Source organism: Heloderma suspectum, chromosome 12 (genome assembly GCF_057233095.1).
Source record: "Heloderma suspectum isolate Gila_16-S chromosome 12, 16-S_ref, whole genome shotgun sequence".
Taxonomy (NCBI): domain Eukaryota; kingdom Metazoa; phylum Chordata; class Lepidosauria; order Squamata; family Helodermatidae; genus Heloderma; species Heloderma suspectum.
The window spans coordinates 1,850,178-1,872,302 of NC_139469.1; the positions used below are offsets into that span (position 1 = coordinate 1,850,178).

General features: G+C 45.6%; 1 protein-coding gene across 1 annotated transcript in view; it reads right to left on the reverse strand.

The window, feature by feature from the left end:
• LOC146336426 (multidrug resistance-associated protein 1-like) overlaps positions 1-16,508 on the reverse strand; it is an 80,331-nt gene extending 63,823 nt beyond the window's left edge. Inside the window, exon 1 of the mRNA XM_084818058.1 lies at positions 16,398-16,508. Within this exon, the coding sequence (XP_084674184.1) occupies positions 16,398-16,448 (51 nt within the window). The 5' untranslated portion in view covers positions 16,449-16,508. The remainder of the gene's footprint in view (positions 1-16,397) is intronic.
• Between the last annotated feature and the right edge of the window lie 5,617 nt (positions 16,509-22,125).

Sequence of the window (22,125 nt, forward strand, 5' to 3'; positions counted from 1 at the left end):
TGACTGCAGCCAGGAAATCAGAAGACGTTTACTTCTTGGGAGGAGAGCAGTGACAAATCTTGATAAAATAGTGAAGAGCAGAGACATCACACTGACAACAAAGGTCCGCATAGTTCAAGCAATGGTATTCCCCGTAGTAACCTATGGCTGCGAGAGCTGGACCATAAGGAAGGCTGAGCGAAGGAAGATAGATGCTTTTGAACTGTGGTGCTGGAAGAAAATTCTGAGAGTGCCTTGGACTGCAAGAAGATCAAACCAGTCCATACTCCAGGAAATAAAGCCAGACTGATCACTTGAGAGAATGATCTTAAAGGCAAAACTGAAGTACTTTGGCCACATCATGAGAAGACAGGATACCCTGGAGAAGATGCTGATGCTAGGGAAAGTGGAAGGCAGAAGGAAGAGGGGCCGACCAAGGGCAAGATGGATGGATGATATTCTGGAGGTGACAGACTCGACCTTGAGGGAGCTGGGAGTGGCGACGGCCGACAGGAAGCTCTGGCGTGGGCTGGTCCATGAAGTCACGAAGAGTCAGAAGCGACTGACCGAATAAACAACAACAACAACAACCTCCCTTGTGGACTGTGGGGATGCTGTAGACATAATATACCTCGACTTCAGCAAAGCTTTCGACCAAGTGCCCCATGATATCCTGATCAGCAAACTAGCTCAAAGTGGGCTAGATGAAACAACGATCCGGTGGATCCACAGTTGGCTACAGAATCGGACTCAAAGAGTGCTTCTCAATGGGATCTTCTCCAACTGGGGAGAGGTAACAAGTGGGGTACCGCAGGGCTCAGTCCTGGGCCCACTGCTCTTCAACATTTTTATTAATGACTTGCAGGAGGAGGTGCAGGGAATGCTGATCAGATTTGCAGATGACACAAAATTGGGCGGGATAGCTAATGCCCTGGAAAACACAAACAAAATTCAAAGTGATCTGGATAGACTGGAGCGCTGGGCAGAAAACAACAGAATGACATTTAATAGGGATAAATGCCAAGTTCTGCACCTAGGAAAAAGAAACCAAATGCACAGTTACAAGATGGGGGATATGTGGCTCAACAACACTACAAGCGAGAAAGATCTTGGAATTGTTGTCGATCACAAGCTGAATATGAGCCAACAACATGATGTGGCTGCAAAAAAGGCAAATGCTATTGTGGGCTGCATTAATACAAGCATAGCTTCCAAATCCTGGGAAGTATTAGTTCCCCTCTACTCAGCACTAGGCCTCATCTGGAGTACGGTGTCCAGTTCTGGGCACCACACTTGAAGAAGGATGCAGAAAAACTGGAGAGGGTTCAGAGGAGGGCAACAAAGATGATCATGGGACTGGAAACAAAGCCCTATGAGGAGAGACTGAAAGAACTGGGCACGTTGAGCCTTGAGAAGAGAAGACTGAGGGGAGATAGGATAGCACTCTTCAAGTACTTGAAAGGCTGTCACAGAGTGGAAGGCCAGGGTCTCTTCTCGATCATCCCAGAGTGCAGGACACGGAATAATGGGCTCAAGTAACAGGAAGCCTGATTCCGGCTGAACATCAGGAAAAACTTCCTGACTGTTAGAGCAATACGACAATGGAACCAATTCCCTAGGGAGGTGGTGGGCTCTCCCACACTGGAGGCCTTCAAGACGAGGCTGGACAGCCATCTGTCAGGGATGCTCTGACTTGGATTCCTGCATTGAGCAGGGGGTTGGATTCAATGACCTTGTAGACCCCTTCCAACCCTACTATTCTATGATTCTAACTTCATTTGCCAGAAAGCAGGGCTTCGATGCCCTACACAATTCCTTGTCCTTCACCCACAGCTGCTATTCAACAACATCCCATCACTTCAGCCCACCTATCTTGTGGGGCGCGTCCAGATAAGGCTTTTAATGTGCAGCACCTTGCTTCATTCACAGCATTTTGCGAGGGGTCCTTGTAAAACGCTTGTAATCCGCCTATGTTTTCTCACTGGTTCTTCCACCTTTTTTCTCATCGTAGAGAATCCATTAAGTAAGAAAAGACAGAATATATGTGCAATGCCTTCTGCTTATTAGTGCTGGGAGGCCTCCATCTGGAAGCACCTATAGCCTCTATTCTGTGCCCCAAACCCTTTGGGAACCCAAGGAGCATAAAAAATGCAAAACTAGGCTCGATTTCTGCGATGCGCTGTACTTGGGGCTGCCTTTATATTTAGTTTGGAAACTTCGACTGGTACACAATATGGCAGCCATGTTGTTCTTCAGGACACCCCATGGAGACCATATTACACCGGTTTCAAAATCTTTACATTGGCTGCCAATTTGTTTCCTAGCAAAATATAAAGTGCTGGTTCTTACCCTTAAGGCCTTACATGGTCTAGGTCCAAGTTGCCTTAGGGAACGCCTTCTCCCCTACGCCCCAGTCCGCCACCTAAGGTCCTTGGAGGGCTCCCTGCTGCGGCTGCCTAACATGCGAATGTCAGCCACACACAAGAGGACCTTTTCCTTGGCCGCCCCTCCGTTGTGGAACGGCCTGCTGGTTGAAATGTGCCTGCTGACCTCTTTGAAGGCTGTTAAGCAGGCATTAAAGACTCTATTATTCCAGCAGGCCTTCCCTTCTGAGAACTCTTGTTCCTTTGGCTGACTTTTATATACTGTTTTTTAAGCTGTGTTATTTTAAGTTGTGTTGTTTTATGGTTGGATTTTTATTTTTTATTTTTTGTTAAATTGTTTTTAGTTCAAAGTTGTTTTTAGTTCAAAGTTGTTTGTATATACTGTCCACATGCTTTTATGTAAATGACTTTTAAACTTTGTATATTGTAATTTAATGTTTTAACTTTTGTAGACCGCCCAGAGAGCTTCAGCTATGGGGCAGTATAGAAATGTAATAAATAAATAAAATAAAATAATCATGCATTTACATATGCTATGTCTGCAATACAAGCACTGTTTTCCCCCTAACTCCCAACAATTTTATAGCTCCATCATATATGTAGCCAAGGCAACTGGCCAGAGACATGTCATTTAATGCCCACTTCTTTAAAACAAGGACAGATTTTATTCTTCTCAGAAATCAGGGCTGATATCACAACCAAAGTTTCACAAAAAGTCTTCACAAGGTTTACAGTGGCCTTCCATACGCTGCCATCCTCCAGATGTGTTGGGCTACAACTTCCATCATCCCCAGCCAGCACAGCCCAACACATCTGGAAGGCACCCAGTTGGGGAAGGCTGGTTTAGGGTGCAATCCTATGGATGTTTAGATAGAAAAAATTCCTACAACTCTGTAGCTGGTTGGGAAATGCTGGGAGTTGTAGGACTTTTTTTCTGTCTAAACATGCCTAGGATTGTGCTCTTAGAGCCTGATGCTAAGCATGTTTACACTGAAGTAAATCCCACTATGTTCAACAGGCCTTACTCACAAGTCAGAATACATAGGATCTCTTTCCCCCCATTATGTCTTCCACAGTGAAGGTTGTTTAGCTACTGTGATTCTACACCTGCAACATTCCAAGCAGGATTTGGTATCTGACACACAAAAGGTTCACACAACACGCTAACCCACCCAGTGTGTGTTGTTGAACCGTGGGTTATTGTGTTGTCTGAAAACAGTGTGTTTTCTGCAGGGTGGGTTATCATGTTGTCTGAATGCAGAACGTTTTCCATGGGATTGCTCATTAACTATGCAGTGTGGCTTGTTAAAAACCCTGAATAACCCAACAACAAGCCATGGGTTTTCAAGGTGTCTTGTTTGAGAAAAATAAACCACACTGCATGGTTAATAAGCCACCCTGTGGAAAACGTGCTGCATTCAGACAACACGATAACCCATCCTGCAGAAAACGCACTGCATTCAGACAACACAATAACCTATGGCAGGTTAGCATGTTGTATGAACCCAGCCACAGAGAGCCACAGAGAGTCTCAATGCTTTTTTTCATGACTTATTCTATTGAGTATCTATTTTTCACCTCTTGTCATTAAACTATTTCTGCCCCCCCCCCATCCCAACCTCAGATCCAGAATAAAACAAGGAAATGTATGTATGCACCACACCAGTCTGCATACAATTCATCAATTGAGGTTAGGCACAGAATTTCAGCTCCTGTGTCACAGGATATGAACAAGGCAGGGTGGACATCCAAGATTTCATTAAACAAGAGGAGGGAAGGTTTTAAAGACAGGAGTGCTTAGCGCTCAAAAAACACTGGTCCAATGCAAAGTGTTTCTCTGCACAATCAGGATTTCAGGCCTCAACGCAAAAGATAAGAAAAGGAAGTTGTTTGCATGACCTGAACCTGCTCTCATCGGTTGGCAGCTCGACAGAAGTTAACAGGAACCTACAAAAACTAAGGAGGGGCCACGCCAGGACTGCTCACTTCTCTGGGTGTCCCTGGGTGACCCCAGTGCAGCCTTGCTTCACCTTTCCAGTGGCTGAATATAGCAAGGCATTTGGACCCCCACCTCTGCCAGCAGTGTGCTGCCCAAAGGTACTGGGGCCAGCAGAACAGCTGCCTTTTCAATCTGGGAAGCACATGCAACAAGCACAGAGACCCTTGCAGCTCTTGCTTTAAAATTAATATACAGAAGAGACCCATCACCTGCTGTTTCCTGCCTACCTCTGCTCTCCAGAGACAGAAAGAGAAATTGTGGTTTCCACACCACTGCTGCTATTACTATCTTCAGTGCCTTTGTCTTTTGGGGCATTTCTTCCCCCACAATCCTGTTGCTTCTATTGGAAGCAAATGCAGAAAACAGTAAGTGGGTGACTTGTGAAAGCCAAAACTCTGTGCATCCCAACTAAGTCACACTCATCTACCCACCACCTCTGCCCGCCCCAGTCCTATAAATAATTACAGCCATCAACCACCTATGGCAATGGTGCAATTCAATCACTTCTTTTGCAACCAAACTTCAAGTTATTTTATTTTCATTCTGGCTAGTTATACTTAGTTGTGTTGTAGCAAAATTTGGTATTTGATGCAAAACGCTGTGTTCTGAGAGGATCTACAGTTAAACTGGGGGGGGGGATAAAAAAAATAATAGAGAGCAAGTAAATTGCCGTGAAGAGGCATGGGCAGCATCTGGCGAACCAAAGGGAAGACTTAGTAAAGCAGCCAGCTCCCAGCTAGCCACTCCAGTGTTTTGTGGCAGTTAATAATACTGCACACACCCATACAAATATGCACTCTAGGATTGCTCTTAGAGGGCAATCCTATGTTCTTTCTCCTTTTTTATGTTATATTGTAATAAAATGCCTGTTTGTGTGTATATGTGTGTGTACACATATAAATATATTGTTAGATATGATATTACTTAAAATATACAAATGGTTTGTTTTTGGTTTTTATCTTTTTCTTATTTTTTTATTTTTATTATTATTAACAGCATTATGGGATTATTATCATTACTATTTCTTGCTGGCTAAACCTTTAATGTTTATTAATACGTGTTAATTGAATGGTAATATATGGCCAATGAAAATGGATTGTTTGTGCCCGTTCTTTTGCTATAAGACTGAGGTTATGACATTGAAAGATAAGGTTTGTCATTTGTGGTGCAGTGGACTGAAGATTTAATAATGCCCGTAATGTTTGGAAGAGTGCTGTGTAGGTATAATTTGCAATTGGATTTATATTTGGATATCTGGTTTGCTTTTAGATAAAATCCATTTTTTCTCTTTTCTTTTTCTTCCCCGCCCCTTCTTCTTTTGCTATCCTCCCCACCTCCCCTTAGAATACTGTATTGTTGGAAACTGATGATTCTGATTATGTTGTTGGTATTGTTTATATCATATATAAAATAAAATAAAAAGAGATTAAAAAAAAAGAGAGAGCAATCCTATCGCCCCTAGACAGTCTCCTAAGAGCCATAGGATTGTCTGGGGAAATCCCTCTGAGGTCTTAGTCAAAGCTCTGGCTTCAGAGGGGTTTTTCCAGTATTGGACCCGTACCCTTCGGCTCCTCCAAGCCACCATGGAGGTTTCCACAGTGGTTCTCTCTATGAGGTCAGAACTCAAAGATCAACATGGTAGCAGAGGGGAAATGGGCATGACCAAGGATGGAATGGAGCCTCTGAGATTGGCGCACTCCCTCCTCTGGACACCCTCCCTTTTAGGACTGAGCTCTTAGACAACAACAAATATTTCTAGAATTTGCATCATTTGAAGATAAATAATATCTTACATTATCGGCATGTCAGGCATTTGACACTGATAAGTTATCATCAAAGAGCCTGGATCTGTGTACTTTACAGCCCCAGTGGCTGCTTAAACAAATAGTATTGCCTGATCCAACCCAGCCAGATCTATTTCTGCAAGGTTATCATGGCATAACTCACTTATCTCGGAATCCGAGCAATACCACTGCTATCCATCTTCTACATCACCTCCTACAATTATATTATAAAAACAAATTTGAATGTAGCCTGCATAGTTCAGACACATAAGGGAAAACACTTAATGGTGGTGGTGGTGGGATTGCGAAAACTTATTTCCCAGGAGAGAGTCTCAAGGCACATCATGCAACCATCATACTAAAGCCAGGTAGGTCTGGAACTGATTCAGTACCTGGACAGGAGACCAACTGGGAACCCTGTTTATGCTACTTGAGTTCTAAAGAAGAAGAGCAGGGTATGAATGAAATGTAGTAAAATGAACACTAAATTACTACAAGAGCCAAACAAGGAAAGCTATTGACAGGAAATTCATGGAAGCGCCAGTAATAATTGTTAACTTTAATATCAGTCAAAATATAATGGAGCTTTACAGGTAAATAGTAAAGCCTTCCATGAACACAGCCTCCACTCTTCCAGGCAGATCGGAAATTCCACAAATCCTCTTGATCTATGGTATCTGGAGACACGCTTGGGGGAGGAAAAAGGAAAATATCTAGAGAACAGGTCATGACTCCAATCCACCATGTCCCTACAAAAGATCACGTTTTAAAAACCAAGCAACTGATGAAGCAATACTTGTTTTAAGGACAACCTTAAAAGGCACGGAAAAGCAAGAAGTGGGTGTTACACTGAAACTGAGGACAATAAGCTTTACTCCAAATGTACTTACATCACAGTTATCTCTACCATGTACAGTGCCACACGTTAAAAACACTGGCCTTTTCAAACAATGGCTTTTAGCACCCCCCACCCCACCCCGCTCATTTCCCCTACTGCGAATTGCATTCACAGCAAGAGAGCGAGATCAGCAACCCAAAAGTGCGCAGGAAATGTCTAGATTGGCTCTGACAGCTGTGCTATTGATTAGCCAAGGTCAGAAGCTACAGGGTCCAGCGGCGAGCATTGGGGTGCACAATGGGGAAGACACCCCCACCCCCTCAGCGTTTCAAGCCCAAAGAAAGCTGCAGTCCTCAAAGGGATTGCTCCAGAGCTGGTTGCGCAAGCACAGAGGTACCGAGTTCTCTTCTCTAGTCTCTTAGGAAAAAATGGCCGCATTAACTACGTCCTCTTCTAACCTGTGGTCTTTTTTAGACACTTTCAGGGATACCAGATGTCAAGCAGAACAGGAGAGCTCCTTTTCCTTCTACAGGTGAACAGAAGAGAGAATTTTGCTATGCGCACGTTCTTATGACAGGAAAAAATGTCTATTTTCTAAGCAACTCTAAAAAGCAGAAGAGCCCTCTCCCATACGGAGTTAACCCATGCATCTTCTATTCTGTAAAACTCACAAATAAGTGTTCTGCACTATGTTCAAAACATTAAGTTCGGCTTGCACACCATTCATAGCATCCCTGAGTCACAAGAAAGTAGCAGAGCATGGAAAGGTAGACACAGCTCTTAAGTCCAGCTTCCTTATCTGAGAAAGAAACATTAAGCTACGCAAACAAGAAAAGATGAATTGCACAGCAAGCCTGACGGAAAGACAGAAAGCAAAAGTGCAAAACACGAAGGCCTAATTCAGAGGTTTAGCGTTATGTGAACAAGTGCATGTGTCTTATGTGAACAAGCATGGGTGTGCCCATGTTTGTTGTCAGATTAACTCTGGGTTAACTCATACACAACCCAGAGTTTCCAGGTTCACGTGTCATGAAACAACCCAGGAACAGGGGTGCACAGGAGGCAGTGTGCTCATCACTTCACTTGTCCGAGGCAATTTCTGGGCTAAACAACCCAGGAATTGCAGTAGGACATGAGAACTGGTCCAGTGTAACTCTTTTGCAGCTCTCATTTGTTTCAATAGGGCTTGCGCAGGAGAACTTCCTGTTTTCACCAAGGAAACTCAGGTTGTTACAATGACCTACCAGGCTCTGTTCCTAAAAGGAAATGGGGCAAGGCTATTAATCCATCCATTATCAGAATAACTACAAGTTAACTGGCAAACAGCAGAAATCCTAATAGTAACTACCCTTTTAATTAAGGCCACCAACACACAACTTAAATCAAGCAGAGTAAAGGTTTTTGGCCTCTTTCTCAGGCACTGAAATAAAGCCAAGAACAGCAGCGGGATGGAGTGTGTGTGTGTGTGTGTGTGGGGGGGGGGTAATTCAATTAATTACTATAGGAGAATATGAAAGCTGCAGCAACTTTTCTTGAAAATTAGCCGCACTAGACTTTGCATATTACACTGACGGATATTTTTGTTAAAACTACGGGAAAGGAAGCAGGGAGGTAATAGAATCTTCACTGAAACACCAAAGCCTCTTTCTTTCCCTGCCCATAGCCAACTAAAGGTTGAAAGGCTGCTCCAAGTAATGTTGGAGGCCCTGAAACAATGGACTTTTAGAATGTGGAAGCGAAAAGATTACCCATCTTCAGACAAGCCCACCTTCCCTTCTGAGCATGTTCTCTAACTGGGCAGAGGCAAGCTGACAGAAACTCCTCCAGAGATGCAGTGGGCAGCCTCCACTGAGAACAGATCATTCTGCTGAGTTTCTGGGTGAGGTTTCACAGAAAAGTAAACCATAATTTAGGGTTATGTGCATGAGCAGGAATGTGTCCGCACAAAGCACCAGGCTCAAGCATCAGGAGAACCCCTCCTCTCTCCTGTGTGGCTAGGAGGAATAAACCAGAATTTAGTTTCAATTTAGCAGACCCCCAATTTGTCATTCAGTGTGAACAAGGAACTGAGGTTTAAAATAACTCTAGTTAATTGCTAAACAAACCAACTTCAAATCTTAGGATCTTTTTGTGGTTTGTTCAGTCAGTTGACCAAGAGTTTACTTTAAACAATTCCTGGCTTGCAGGTAACAAGCCAGGAATCTGCTAAAGCAGAACTGAAGCCTGGTTTATCCCTCCATCTGGTCATATCAGAGGAGAGAGGAGGGGGGAGCCCTGCCTGTGCACGTAACTCTAAATTATGGTTTACCGTTATGGGCAAACACAGCCTGTGCATTAGCAGTGATTGAATGATCCAAACACACCCGGTGCAGACAGGACACAGAATTACCCATCCCAAATGGCAGCAGATTGGAAGGAGGCCAGAGAAGTGAATTATACAGAGACACAGCGGGCAGCCACCCCTGTCCATAGGTGCTCTGGGCCCACAGCAGCCTTTAATTATTCCTCGTGGCACACAAGTACGCACTGATACACGAAGCCTCAGAAGACAGGATGACAAAACTAGCATCACACAACATCCATATACTAGCTTCAGTAAAGTATTCCTGTATTCTCTGTTGCAGGGCTGGGAAGAAGGTAGTTCTTCAGATGGTTTAGACTTCCAGAAGCCCCTGCCAGTTTGGCCAATGTCAGGAATGGTAGAAGTCCAAACCATCTAGAGATCTACCTTCTGCCCATTCCTGCTCTACTGTGTACAACAGAACTCTACACTAGGACCGGGATCCCACAAGACCCCATAAAAATCACACCCCTACAGAAATGCAAAGGGCAACTTACCAGTGGAGTTTAGCCACCAAAGTACCAAGGCAGCTGCCTTACACCTGGTCAGATTAATTGTCTGTCCACCCCAGTACTGAAAACTCTACCTGGCAGAGGCGCTGCACCATCTCGGGCAGAGAGAGGCCTTTCCTATCATCTGATCCTTTTTTTTTCAAACTGGAGGTGCCAGGGACTTTCTGCATGCAAAGCACATGCTCCATCACTGAGCTATGAGTCTACTCCAAGAAGAACTGGTGGTGTTGTAGTGTCCCCCCTCTATGTTCCCTTTCATATCCTTGTCACGAAAAACCATGCTATAGCAGTCACTAACTACACACAAAGCTATGTATTATTCCCCACACCAAATTTTGTTAGCTGCAAAAAACTGGAATGTGCTGAAATGTACATTTGCCTCCAGCAGTACTAACACAGCCATGATCTGGCAGGCCACATGCAGGGAACCTCCCTTCAGGCTAGCCTCCGCCAATACTTCTGCCTGCGCAAGAGTTGTTTTCCATCCATAAGGTCAAGTTACCAAGCCACCGACAAGTTCCAGCCTCTAGACGTCTGCCATTAAATTACAAACCTTTGGCAAAAAAGCAAGGTATGACTTTACAAAGCAGGTAGATGGGAGTTCAAAGCTGCTGATTGCTTAACCAGCCATGAAAGTGCGGGTACCGCGAGAGCTCAGGAAGGCATGGATCCCTTAATGTTGCCTCCACCACTGCCTCGATTTCAATGTTACGTTCCTCAGGACAGGGACTCCCCCACCCCTTCTCTCTTTGGGCACTGTGGTCTCAGAAGATGGGCTCCTCTCCTTCCGTACTGCAAATGAAGATCACGGGAGCCAATGCTGTAGAGCCATTAAAGGCTCGCTGCGACCAATTTGTGTCACATTTGCAGATAAAATTGCTCATATCTGTGCCCATTTGGATGTCACTTTTTGCCACCGTCCAACATGGATGTAGCTACACTGTCTGGTCCTGCTGTTATGGATACTTTTCAACTTGTGCATCCTGAGCACATGGACACGCTTCTTGGAGGATTGAGGCCTACCACCTATATTTTACATCCTTGCCCGTCGTGGCTTTTCTAATCTCCAGGGCTGGGAGTCTGGGCTTCAGAAGCAAGAAATGAGGAAAGTACTGGTGCTCACCGTCCTAAAAGAGGTGGTGGTTCTACAGTCTGTGATCATTATTGCCCTGTGTCTGTGATTCTTGAGCAAAGTTCTGGAGTAGGTGGTGTCAGTTTCTCAAATCCAGGGAGCCTTAGGGTGCAATGAAATAAATAAATAAATCCTATGCATCTTTAGACAGAAAAAAGTCCTCCAATTCCTAGCATGCCCCAGGCAGTCATGCTGGCTGGGGAATGCTGGGAGTTGTAGGACTTTTTTTTCTTTCCAACATGCACAGGATTATGCCATTACAAGTTTATTTGTATCGATTCCAAACCAGGTTTAGGCCTGCTTTGGCAATTAAAACAACTGTGGTCACCCTGGTGGATGACTTACACAAGGGAACTTTAGAACATCAGAAGAGCCCTGCTGGTTGCCCATACATTTCCAGGCCCAATGGTTCTGGTCTGGTAGGATTCAACTGCCTTAAATGGTTTGGGTTCCAGTTATTTGAAAGACTGCCTATACCCTTACGAACCTGCTCATCTGTTAAGGCCCTGCTTGCTGACCCATTAAGATTTGTAAAGTTGGGAGGACTAGAGGTAGGGCCTTCTAAGTGTTGGCCCCTGCTCCCTGGAACTCCCTCCCACAAGGATTCATCTGGTGCTGTTTTTAAGAGGGTTTAAAAATGTACTTGTTTCCTTTGACTTTTAATTGAAAGATTTTGATTATATGTTGTTTTTGCAACTGGTTCATTTTAAATTGGTTTTAAAATTAATTCATGATTGTATGAACTTGTATTGGTATATAACTGCATGTATGTTTTATACTGAAATCTGCCTTGGGAAGACTACAGTCCTGAAAGGCAGCTAAGAAATGCTATATAATAACAATAATTAAATAAATAATACATTAAAATATTATTAAATAAATAAATAATAAATAAATTATTATTATCACATTTACATCCTGCCTTTTCCTCAAAGGAGCCCAAGATGGGTTACAGGGTCCTCCTCCTCTCCATTCTATCCTCATAACAACCCTGTGTGGTAGGTTAGACCGCGAGTCAGTGACTGGCCCAAAGTCTCCCGGTGAGCTTTGTGGTCAAGTGGGGACCAGAACCCAGGTCTCCCCAATCCCAGTGCCTCTAATTTTCACAAGTATTTAGACAGCAAATAAAACATGAAATCTGGGTAAGAGGGACCCCACTACTTGCATCCCTCCACAAGTCTGAAGACAGACACATAAATTACCTAAGCAATTACCCACAAAATTGGGTATATTCTCAAATTTTCTTGTGAACCACAAAAGGATACTGGAGATTTCAGTGTGGAGAAGGTGTGGTCATGGCAGAGAAAAGGGATAAAAAAAAAGATTCCCAAATTAATTCTTCTCTCAAGTTTCTCATTGACATCAAATTGGCATCCACAACAGATAAGGAATTTTATTTACGCAAGTCACCTATATCCCACCTTTACTGCATAAAACCTTACAAGGCTAACACATTTAAAGCCACCTAGAAATTGAATGCAACATATATCCAGGAGTTAGAACATAAGACCATCAGAAGAGTCCATCTAATCCAGCATTCTGTTCACGCAGTGGCCAACCAGCTGTCTACCAGGAACCCACAAGCAAGGCATGAGCGCAACAGCAACCCCCTACCCATGTTCCCCAGCAACTGGTATATATAGGCTCACTGCCTCTGGTACTGGCACACAGCCACCAGGCACATATATAGGCACATAGCCACCAGGACTAGGAACCATTGATAGCCTTTTCCTCCAAGAATTTGTCCAACTCCCATTTAAAGCCATCCAAATTGGTGGCCATCACCACTTCCTGTGGTAGCGAATTCCATAGTTTAACTATGCGCTGTGTGAAGAAGTCCTGCCTTTTATCTGTCCTGAATCTCCCACCTATCAGTGTCATAGGATAACCCCATTGGGTTCTAGTATTTGAGAGAGGGAGAAAAATGTCTCCCTATCCACATTCTCTACACCATGCAGAATTTTGTACACCTCTATCATGTCTCCCCTTACCCTCCTTTTTTCCAAGCTCAACAATCCCAGCTGTTGTAACCTTCCCTCATAGGGGAGTTGCTCCAGCAACTGGTCATTTTAGTTGCCCTTTTCTGCACTTTTTCCAGCTCTACAGTATCTTTTTTTAGGAGTGGTGACCAGAGCTGTACACAGCATTCCAAGAAATTGTTTGAGCCTTGTAAGTTTGTTAGAACAACAGAAACAACAAAAATAAAAAGCCATCAAATCAACCTCTGAAGTCAAGATAAATTATTCACCAATATATATTTTTACTAAACAAATAAATATCAGCCTTGGAAGCTGATCCGAAGGAGAGGGGAGGTTCATATTCAAGGTTATGTTCATTACATAAAAGCATGCATGAGAATTAGCAGTTATTTTACATGGTGTTGTCAATGTAAATGGCATTTATAACCGTTGCATAAGCAAGAGAGGGGCTGTCCTCTGTCCTGAGGAGCTTACAATCTAAATATAGACAGTGGAAGTAGGCAAGAGAGACACAGGTAACAGGGAATGTATTTTCATTATGGCTGCCAGTATCACATATACTGACCAGCTTTGGGGAGGGGGCATACTTCAGTGCTCGCGTACATGCTTTTTGTGCACGAGGCCCCAAGTTCAATTCCTGGCACCTCCTTTTAAAAGGATCTCAAGTAGGAAGTGATGGGAAACCAACTTTCTGAGACTCTGGAGAGTCTCCCTATATGAAATGGTTACATTTTAAAACCAAAAACTACAACTCTATAGAAGAAAAAATTGAATGTAACAGACCCGTATTTAAGCACTTGCCCAGTAGCCGCAGGTGACATGAAACTGCATGCAGGCAAATGAGTCAGCTGGTGGAGAAGGCATGGCACACTCCGCCCATCCTCTGTGCCCAGCACAGAAATCAAGCAGGCTGCCAGAGGGAAGTCCCCTCCTCTACAAGTACAACCATATGTATATGGGACATACTGCTACGAGAGGGACAGCGCTCTCAATCCTTTGCCAGGCTTGAGCCCCCAGCAGGCTAGAAAACATGTTTGCAGGCTAGTAACTTTTGTAGGCTGGAATCTACAATATGTGGATGACAGGAACCGCATAAAACAAACCAACTCCAGCTCTCCTTGGTTACTAAGTAGAAAGACATGGCAAGACATGATTGTGCAACTTTCATCACTCAGGAGTCATGCCATCCCACACACCTGCATGTTTCAAGGATATCAAGGCTTGTTACTACAGTACAGAGCAGAAAAAGAAAATTGTCAGATACTCTTTGAAATACAACCGCTGCTAACATGCATTTGAAAGAGAGTCGCCTCCACTGACCCTGCAATCTTATATGTATCTATCTACTCAGAAATAAGCTCCATATTCTCAGGTATAGGTAAGCGTGCACAGCCCAAGTAGCTTTTGCACATAGAAATTAAATCCAGATGTAAAGAGACAGAATCCTGTGGAAAGCACATTTTGTTTCTACAATGTAATGGCAGCAGCAGGAGTTAAGAGGAGAACACTGTTTACCACTTCCTTGTTCTGTGCTTCAGTATCATAATCCCTTAGCTATGGGACTGTTATATAAACTTGTTTGCGTGCAGAAGTGTGTGTGTGTTGGTGTGGGACAGGTAAGATCGGCTTGCAACTACTGTAACCCTAACCCATCACCACATGAACAACAGGAACATCCTGGAAGCCACTAAACACACACACACACACACACACACACACACACAGAGAGAGAGAAAGAGAGAGAGAGAGAGAGGAATGCAAAAGCACTCCAAATTTTTGACATTTTGCAAGAGAGCAATCAGCCCTTGTGATCGATTTATTCTCAGAGGGACATGCTAAGGAAAACACAAACACAAAAATTTCTGCCTGCCCCACTCTCATCTAATCCACCTGTGCCTTCCCAAGTAGGAAGAAATAAAACTGCCATGTGAAGTTTTCCAAGATCAACCAGGGATTAGTCACAAGAGCAACTGCCAGCCAGCCTTCTCCAGCGATGAAAATCCAATAAAAATAAAAATCAGACGCACCATGACTGCTTCTCCATTCTTCTATTTTATGAAGACTTTGCAGCACTTAGAATCAAGCTGGTTCCACATTCTGTCTCCAGGGGAGCAACCTGAGGGCCCTGAACTCTTGCAGGGAAAAAGGGAGCAGGTACGAACCCAACTACCTCTTTTCACTTTCCATTCAAAGGGCCTATTCCGCTGCAATTTTTAATGCAATTCTTTCAACCTATTTATTTGGAACATTTATACACCTGCTTTTCAGGTAACAATACCCTCACAGGTCGGCTAACGTAGTTAAAACACTTCAATCCCGTGCATATATACCTGGGAGCAAATACCAGTGGCCTCAGTAGGACTTACTTCCAAGTAAACATGTGTAAGATTGCACTGTGCATATAAAACAAACACAATTAAAAGCTAAGACAGAAGGATTGGGGGGGGGGGGGAGCATGAACAGCACACCCCTGTGCAGTTGACTCAGAAGTAAACCCTACTTGTGTCCAATGGGGTTTACACCCAAGTTAAACATGTGCAGGATGCCACCCTTGCAGTGCAAATCCTAGAATAGTAGGGTTGGAAGGGGCCTACAAGGCCACCGAGTCCAGCCCCCTGCTCAGTGCAGGAATCCAGGTCAGAGCATCCCTGGCAGGTGGCTGTCCAGCCTCGGCTTGAAGGCCTCCAGTCTGGGAGAGCCCACCGCCTCCCCAGGTCATTGGTCCCATTGTCGTATTGTCCTGAGCATGCTTAGTCCGTTCACCGTGTTTCCGAGGGGGGCTTGCTCTCTAGTCAAGGTAAGAACGTTACCAAGGGCCCTGCCGGATCCGCCCAGAGGGCTCCCCAGTCCACCATTCTGTTCCCACAGTGGCCACCTAGGTGCCCCGCCCGCGGGAAGCCCACAAGCAGGGCGTGAGGACAACGCCCCCCCCCGGCAGCTGGCTGCCACCTGGGGCCACGCCGCCTCAGATCCTGGAGTCCATAGCCACCACGGCTAGTGGCCACAAAGAGCGGCACGGCTTCGCTCCAGGATCCCCCGCTTCACGCCGCCACATCTGGCTGCGGCAGCAGATGCCGCCCCTGCGCCACGCGAAGAAGCCCCTCCCGAGGCAGAGGATGCGCGAGGCGGGGCGGGGCGGGAGACGGGGGGCTGCGCGCCGCTTCCCACCCCCAGCTGTGCGTTCCACGCCGCCTTCCCCGCGCCGGGGGCCCGCCAGATGTGTTGGGCTGCAGCGCCCAGCCTCCCCAGCCAGCGGGCTGGGGAGGCTGGGCGCTGCAGCCCAACACATCTGGCGGGCCCCCGGCGCGGGGAAGGCGGCGTCAATGCCCACTCGATCCGCGCCGCCCGCGGCGGGAGAGGAGCGCGCGCGCGCATCCGCGCCCCACACAAAGGGGCCGGCGCAGGCGTGGGGGCTGCGGCCTCCTCTGTGCCCCCGCGTCCTCCCTTACCCAGAAAGGCTCCGAGCCGGCCGGGCCGCTGCAGAGCCGCCGGACGTCCATGGAGGTGCCCAGCCTGGCCGGCGAACGCGCCGCGTCGCTCGCCACCGCCTCGGCAGCAGCGGCGGGGGCGGCGCGCGCGGGAGGGAGGAGCCGCGGGCCGGGCCGAGCCGGGCCGCGCCGCGCTCCTTGGGCGCCGCGGGCGGGGCGGCGGCGCCCGCGGGGACCTTCGCGGGCCGGGGCTCGCGCGCGCGGCGGCGAGCGGCGCTTCTCGCCGAGGCCTTGCGCGGGGGCCGCCTCGTGCTCCGGCCTTTGCGTTGGCTTCGGCCTCCTCCGCGGCTTATATGCTTGCAGCGGCGTATTGTTTCATACTGAGTTGACGTCGTCTGTACGCCGCCCTGAGATCCCGATGACGCGGGGCGGGATATGAAGGTTTTACATACATACATACATACATACGTACGTACATACGTAAAATGAAGCGCCACGTATCGCCACAGCGAGCGAGAGCGGCCCGCGAAGCGCGGGAGACGCTGAGGAAACCCGCGGGACGCGCCTCTAGAGCGGGCTGGTCGTGGCGGCCGAGATGCGTTCACATTTATGTCCGCCTTTCCCCCGCTTTGGAGGCGCCCAAGGCGGCTTACGTGGCCCGCCGCCTTGGGAAGACTGCGGTCTTGAAAGGCAGCTAAGAAATGCTACATCATTATTATTATTATTATTATTATTATTAACGTCTAAACCCCACCTTTCCCTCAAAGGAATACAAGGTGGCTTATTGGGCCCTTCTCCTTTCCACCTTGGGAAGACTTGGTCTTGAAAGAAAATTAAGAAAAGTGATATCATCATCACCATCTGCATCCCGTCTTTTCCGCAAAGGAACACAAGGCAGTTTACTCTGCCCTCTTCTCCACCTTGGGAAGGCAGCCAAGAAATGCCGTCGTCATCATCATCATCATCCTTTACATCCTGCCTTTTCCGCAAAGGAATACCAGGGACTTGCGTAGTCCTCCTCTTCCTTTTATTTATTTATTTATTTATTGCATTTATACCCCGCCTTTCTCCCTCTCGCAAGGAACTCAAGGCGGCTTACATTATCCTCCTCACAACAATTTATCCTCACAACAATCCTGTGAAGTAGGTTAGGCTGAGAGTAACTGGCCCAAAGTCACCCAGTGGGGTTCATGGCTGAGTGGGGACTAGCAAGCCGGTTTAAAAAATAATGTGAACAAATGGAAGTATAGACGACGACGACTAATGTTTTCACAACTTCAGGCTGTGATCGTTACACACTTTCCTGGGAGTAAGCCACACTGAACGTTTGGTGAGACTCCTGAGTAAACATGCTTAGCATTTGCACTCTTAAGCTGCAATCCTATCTACCCTTACTTGGGAGTAATGTCCATTGAAATCAGTGGGATTTACTTCTGAGTCAACATGCATACAGCCAAACTGTGTTCAGTGAGGCTTACTTCCAAGTACAGGTAAACAGAATTGCAGTGTTACAGTGCAATACTCCTATACTGCATTCCTGAGCACAATTACTAGGGGGAAAGTGCCACTGAACTGAACGGTTATTACTTGAGTATGAGTAAGCATGATCAGGATCAGGCTGCAAATAAACAATCACCCCGCCACATCCATGGCAGTGGATTTCATTGTCCCGTGTGTTTTGTATCTTTTCCATTTGGATTCCATTGCTGCGTGTTTCCAGTTCCATGATTTAGGGTGCATTCCTATGTTTGTTTAGACAGAGAAAAGGCCTGCAACTCTCAGCATGCTCCAGCCAGCCATGCGGGCTTGAGCATGTTGGGAGTTGTAGGCTTTTTTCTGCCTAAACATGCATAGGATTCTGCCTTTATTTTACCTTATTTTAAGTCTGAGTGGGGCTGCCCTTCCTGCCCCACCTCAGTCAGTTCCAGGTCAGACCACTTCACGTGCAATATATGTTGTTTTTATTGTGTATCACTTCGGGTGCTGATGATACTGCTTATAGTGTTTTCAATGTGCTTCGAGGTATACAAGACGACAGTCAGGTGCCCTGCGGAGCTTACACCCTAAAATTAGACAATGGCAAGAAGGGGGAGTTGGGCAGCGAGGTAAATGGGGAATGAATACACTGGTATTTCAAATACATTTCGAATTGCATGCAGCTGAAATGGACAGTATCCACAAAAGCTTATATCACACTAAGGATACAGTCCTATGCACGTTTAGACAGAAAAAGTCCTACAGTTTCCAGCGTCCCACAGCAGACATTTTTATGTTTAAACAAGTATAAGATTGCAACGTAATTTTTTTAGTTTTTAAGGTACCACAAGACTGTTGTTTTTAACCTGTGTTTCTGTTACACATACTTCAGTTAAGTTTTAATAGGTTATGGGGACTATGAAGTTGTTCCAAATAACTTCTTTAAAAAGGTGGGTTTTGAGAAGGGATTTAGCAGAAGCAAGATGGTGTTCTAGGAGCAAATTCCAGGCATAAGAGGCAGCAAAGGAGATGGGGTAGAGAGTCATTTGACGGAGCAAAGGATCTGTGGGGTTCTGGGTGGGAGTTCCAGGCATAAGTGTCTAGGAGCAAATTCCAGGCATAAGAGGCAGCAAAGGAGATGGGGTAGAGAGTCATTTGACAGAGCAAAGGATCTATGGGGTTCTGGGTGGGAGTTCCAGGCATAAGGGTTAGCAAGGGAGGAGTCATTTAAGAAGAGCAGGAGAGTTGTGGGTGGCTACATAAAGCAGGAGGAAGAAAGGTCATGGGCAGGGGTGTATATGAGAGCAGAGAGATTTGGGATGGGGGCAAAGCCATGGAGAGGCTTTGAAGGCAAGAGTGAGGCATTTGTGCAGGATCCAGAAGCAGACAGGAAGACAAGGGATGTCAGGAGAGGTGCCACGTGTTCAGAGCAATGAGAGAAATGAATTGCTCTAGCAGCAGAGTTTGGGACGGAGATGACAGGTTATCTATTTTAGATTCACACATTAAAAATAATAATCAGCACACAGGGTTATTCAAGAGAGGAAGAAAATTCAAATTGCCCAGAGGCAACTGTGAGGCCTGGTAAATGTGGAGGTCACCTCAGGGAACCATTAAACAGCAGAATAGGAGATGGGATGGATCTGATTCACAAGGCACAGTCCGGTGGGGGTGGGGGTGCAGGAGAACATCCAGGTTGTTTGTGCCTCATATGAATCATGGGGAAAGGGGTAACTGGATTTTCCACCTCAAGGAACAACACTTGACACACCTATTAATACTGCTGTTTCCACAAAAGGGAATTCTGCAGAGATGGCTAGTCGGTAGTTCTTTTCACTTGTAGGACCATTCACACATTACATGGAGGCAAACCTGAGCTTGCCACTGTTGTGTTTGTGTTGCCATGTTTCTCCATTCTGCCCATTTCTAAAGTTATAAAACGTCTTGGTAAGGAATTAACTGCAGCCCAGAGGGTTCTCCAGCAATATCACATAACTGAACTACATGATCTCAGTCTGCACAGTGATACAGTTATGTAGAATGAAGTCCACCCTCGGTCTCGCGCCCTTCCATTCATTGCACTGGGGCTGTGCCGGTGCCCTTCCCCGTGATTGTGCCCCGTGGTTCACATCTCTCTGCCGTCCTGCTGCCCCAGATCTGCCACCTGAGATGGCGCGGTGCCTCACCTAACCTCAAGGTAGAGCCATCCATATCCACAATACATTCTACACGCCAAATTCAGTCAGAGGTTGAAATTGCTGCTCAGAGCTCTTTGCTACAGCAAGCTTCGGTTTTACAGAATACCGCTGTGTCGTAGAGGCCAATCCAGCAATAAAGTTGGCTTGCAACTGCGGCTTTTCCCAGGGAAAGCAAAGAAATAGTGACGGGGTGGTGAAAATGGGTCAGGTGTGATTAACAAATGCTTCAAGGTGCCTAAAGAAACCCATCCACTCCTTGACATTTTCCCACAAACATGTCTCACTGACCTTCCATGGGGCACCATTTATGAGGAAAGAAATTTTCCACAGCTTGATGTTCATATGCTGCTTTGCCTCTTGAGTGCCTGCTGTTGACAGAAAAGAGCTTCTTTGGTGACACCACAATCTTCAACACGTTTCCTAAATATCTCCCTTTAAACTGAATAGAAGTAATAACTTCCCAGGAATGAGATCTTGGGGTCGTGGTGGATAGCTCAATAAAAAGCAAAAATCAACTCAGTCTGCAGCAGCCATGAAAAAGGCAAATTCCATGTTAGGGATCATTCAGAGAAAAGGACAGAAAATAAAACTGCCAGTATTGCAATGCCTTATATGCATCTGTGGTGTGGCAGCTGTTAGTTTGCCCCATCTTAAACAGGATATTGTAGAGCTGGAAGGTGTGGAGAGCAACCAACATGATCAGGGCTGGAGCATCTCTCCTATGAGGAAAGCTTACAACGTTTGGGGCCTTTCAGTTTAGAAAAATGGTGATTAAGTGAGGTTTACAAAAATAGAAACTTTCCTCCCTGGTTTTCTCCCAATATTGGAACAGGGATCCTCTGATGAAACTGATTAGCTGTAGATTCATAACAGACAAAATAAAATCCTTCACACTGTGCATAATTACTATAGAGAATTCACTGCTGCAAGATGGCCACTAGAACAGATGGAGAGATTAGACAACTCAGGGTGCAATCCTATGCATGTTTAGGCAGAAAAAAGTCCCACAACTCCCAGTATTCCCCAGCCAACATGCGCCCTTAATGGATGAGAATTCTATCAGCGGCTGTTAGTATGTCTATATGGAACCTCCATGTTTGGATGTAGTGTTCTGTTCAGTATCAATTGCAGGGGAACATGAGCAGAAAGGTGCTGTTGTGCTCGTGTCTTGCTTGTGGGCTTCCCATTTGGGCATATGGTGGTTAGCCATCATGGGAAACATGATGCTAGACTAGATAGAGAATTTGGTCAGATCCAGCAGGGTTTTCCTGATGTTCTAAAGTTCCATCAATTTTTAAGGGAGGTACTTACTGTGTTGTATCCAAGCAGAGCACAACACCATTTAGTGCTGGACCTGCTCCTATGCCCACCTTTTATTGCTGGACCTGCTCCTATGCCCAACCCATTACACACAGACTTAGCAGGAGAAGATTTTCTTGGTGTGGAGATTAAAGTGGTGGACAAAGATTCACCTGCTAAATTTGTGTGAGTGACAGTGTTGTTGAAGGCACTGGAGCAGAGCCAGTAAAAATGGCAAGACTGGTGTGGTTGGTTCAGAAAGGGATGGCAGAAGAATGACCATTTCCTTCCACCCACCCGTGATTTATTGTGTGTTCATTTTTGCACCTTATTCTTTGTTGCCAATATTGCAACTACTCACCAAGCCTTAAAATTACCAAGTATTTGAAAACAGAGCTTGCACTTTTAAAAATAAAACCATGCACCAAATTCAGAGGAGAAATTATTTCAGGCATCTCTTGCATTTATGTTTTTTTCTTGTAATGGGGATGATATATACTTGAAGTAAACACTGACAGATGTAAGATGAGTTCCAGCAAACCACATTTGTTATTGTGGTTAATTGGCAACTTCACACCTTTCAGCATAGACTGTACATCTCTCTTTCTATTTAACTTAAGTTTGTTTATTTATCTATTACATTTCTATACCGCCCAATAGCCGAAGCTCTCTGGGCAGTTCACAACAGCTAAAACCACAAAATACAGCATAAAATACATTATAGCGATTTAAAAGTTTAAAACTACAGTTTAAAATAAACGTAAAAACCAAAATGA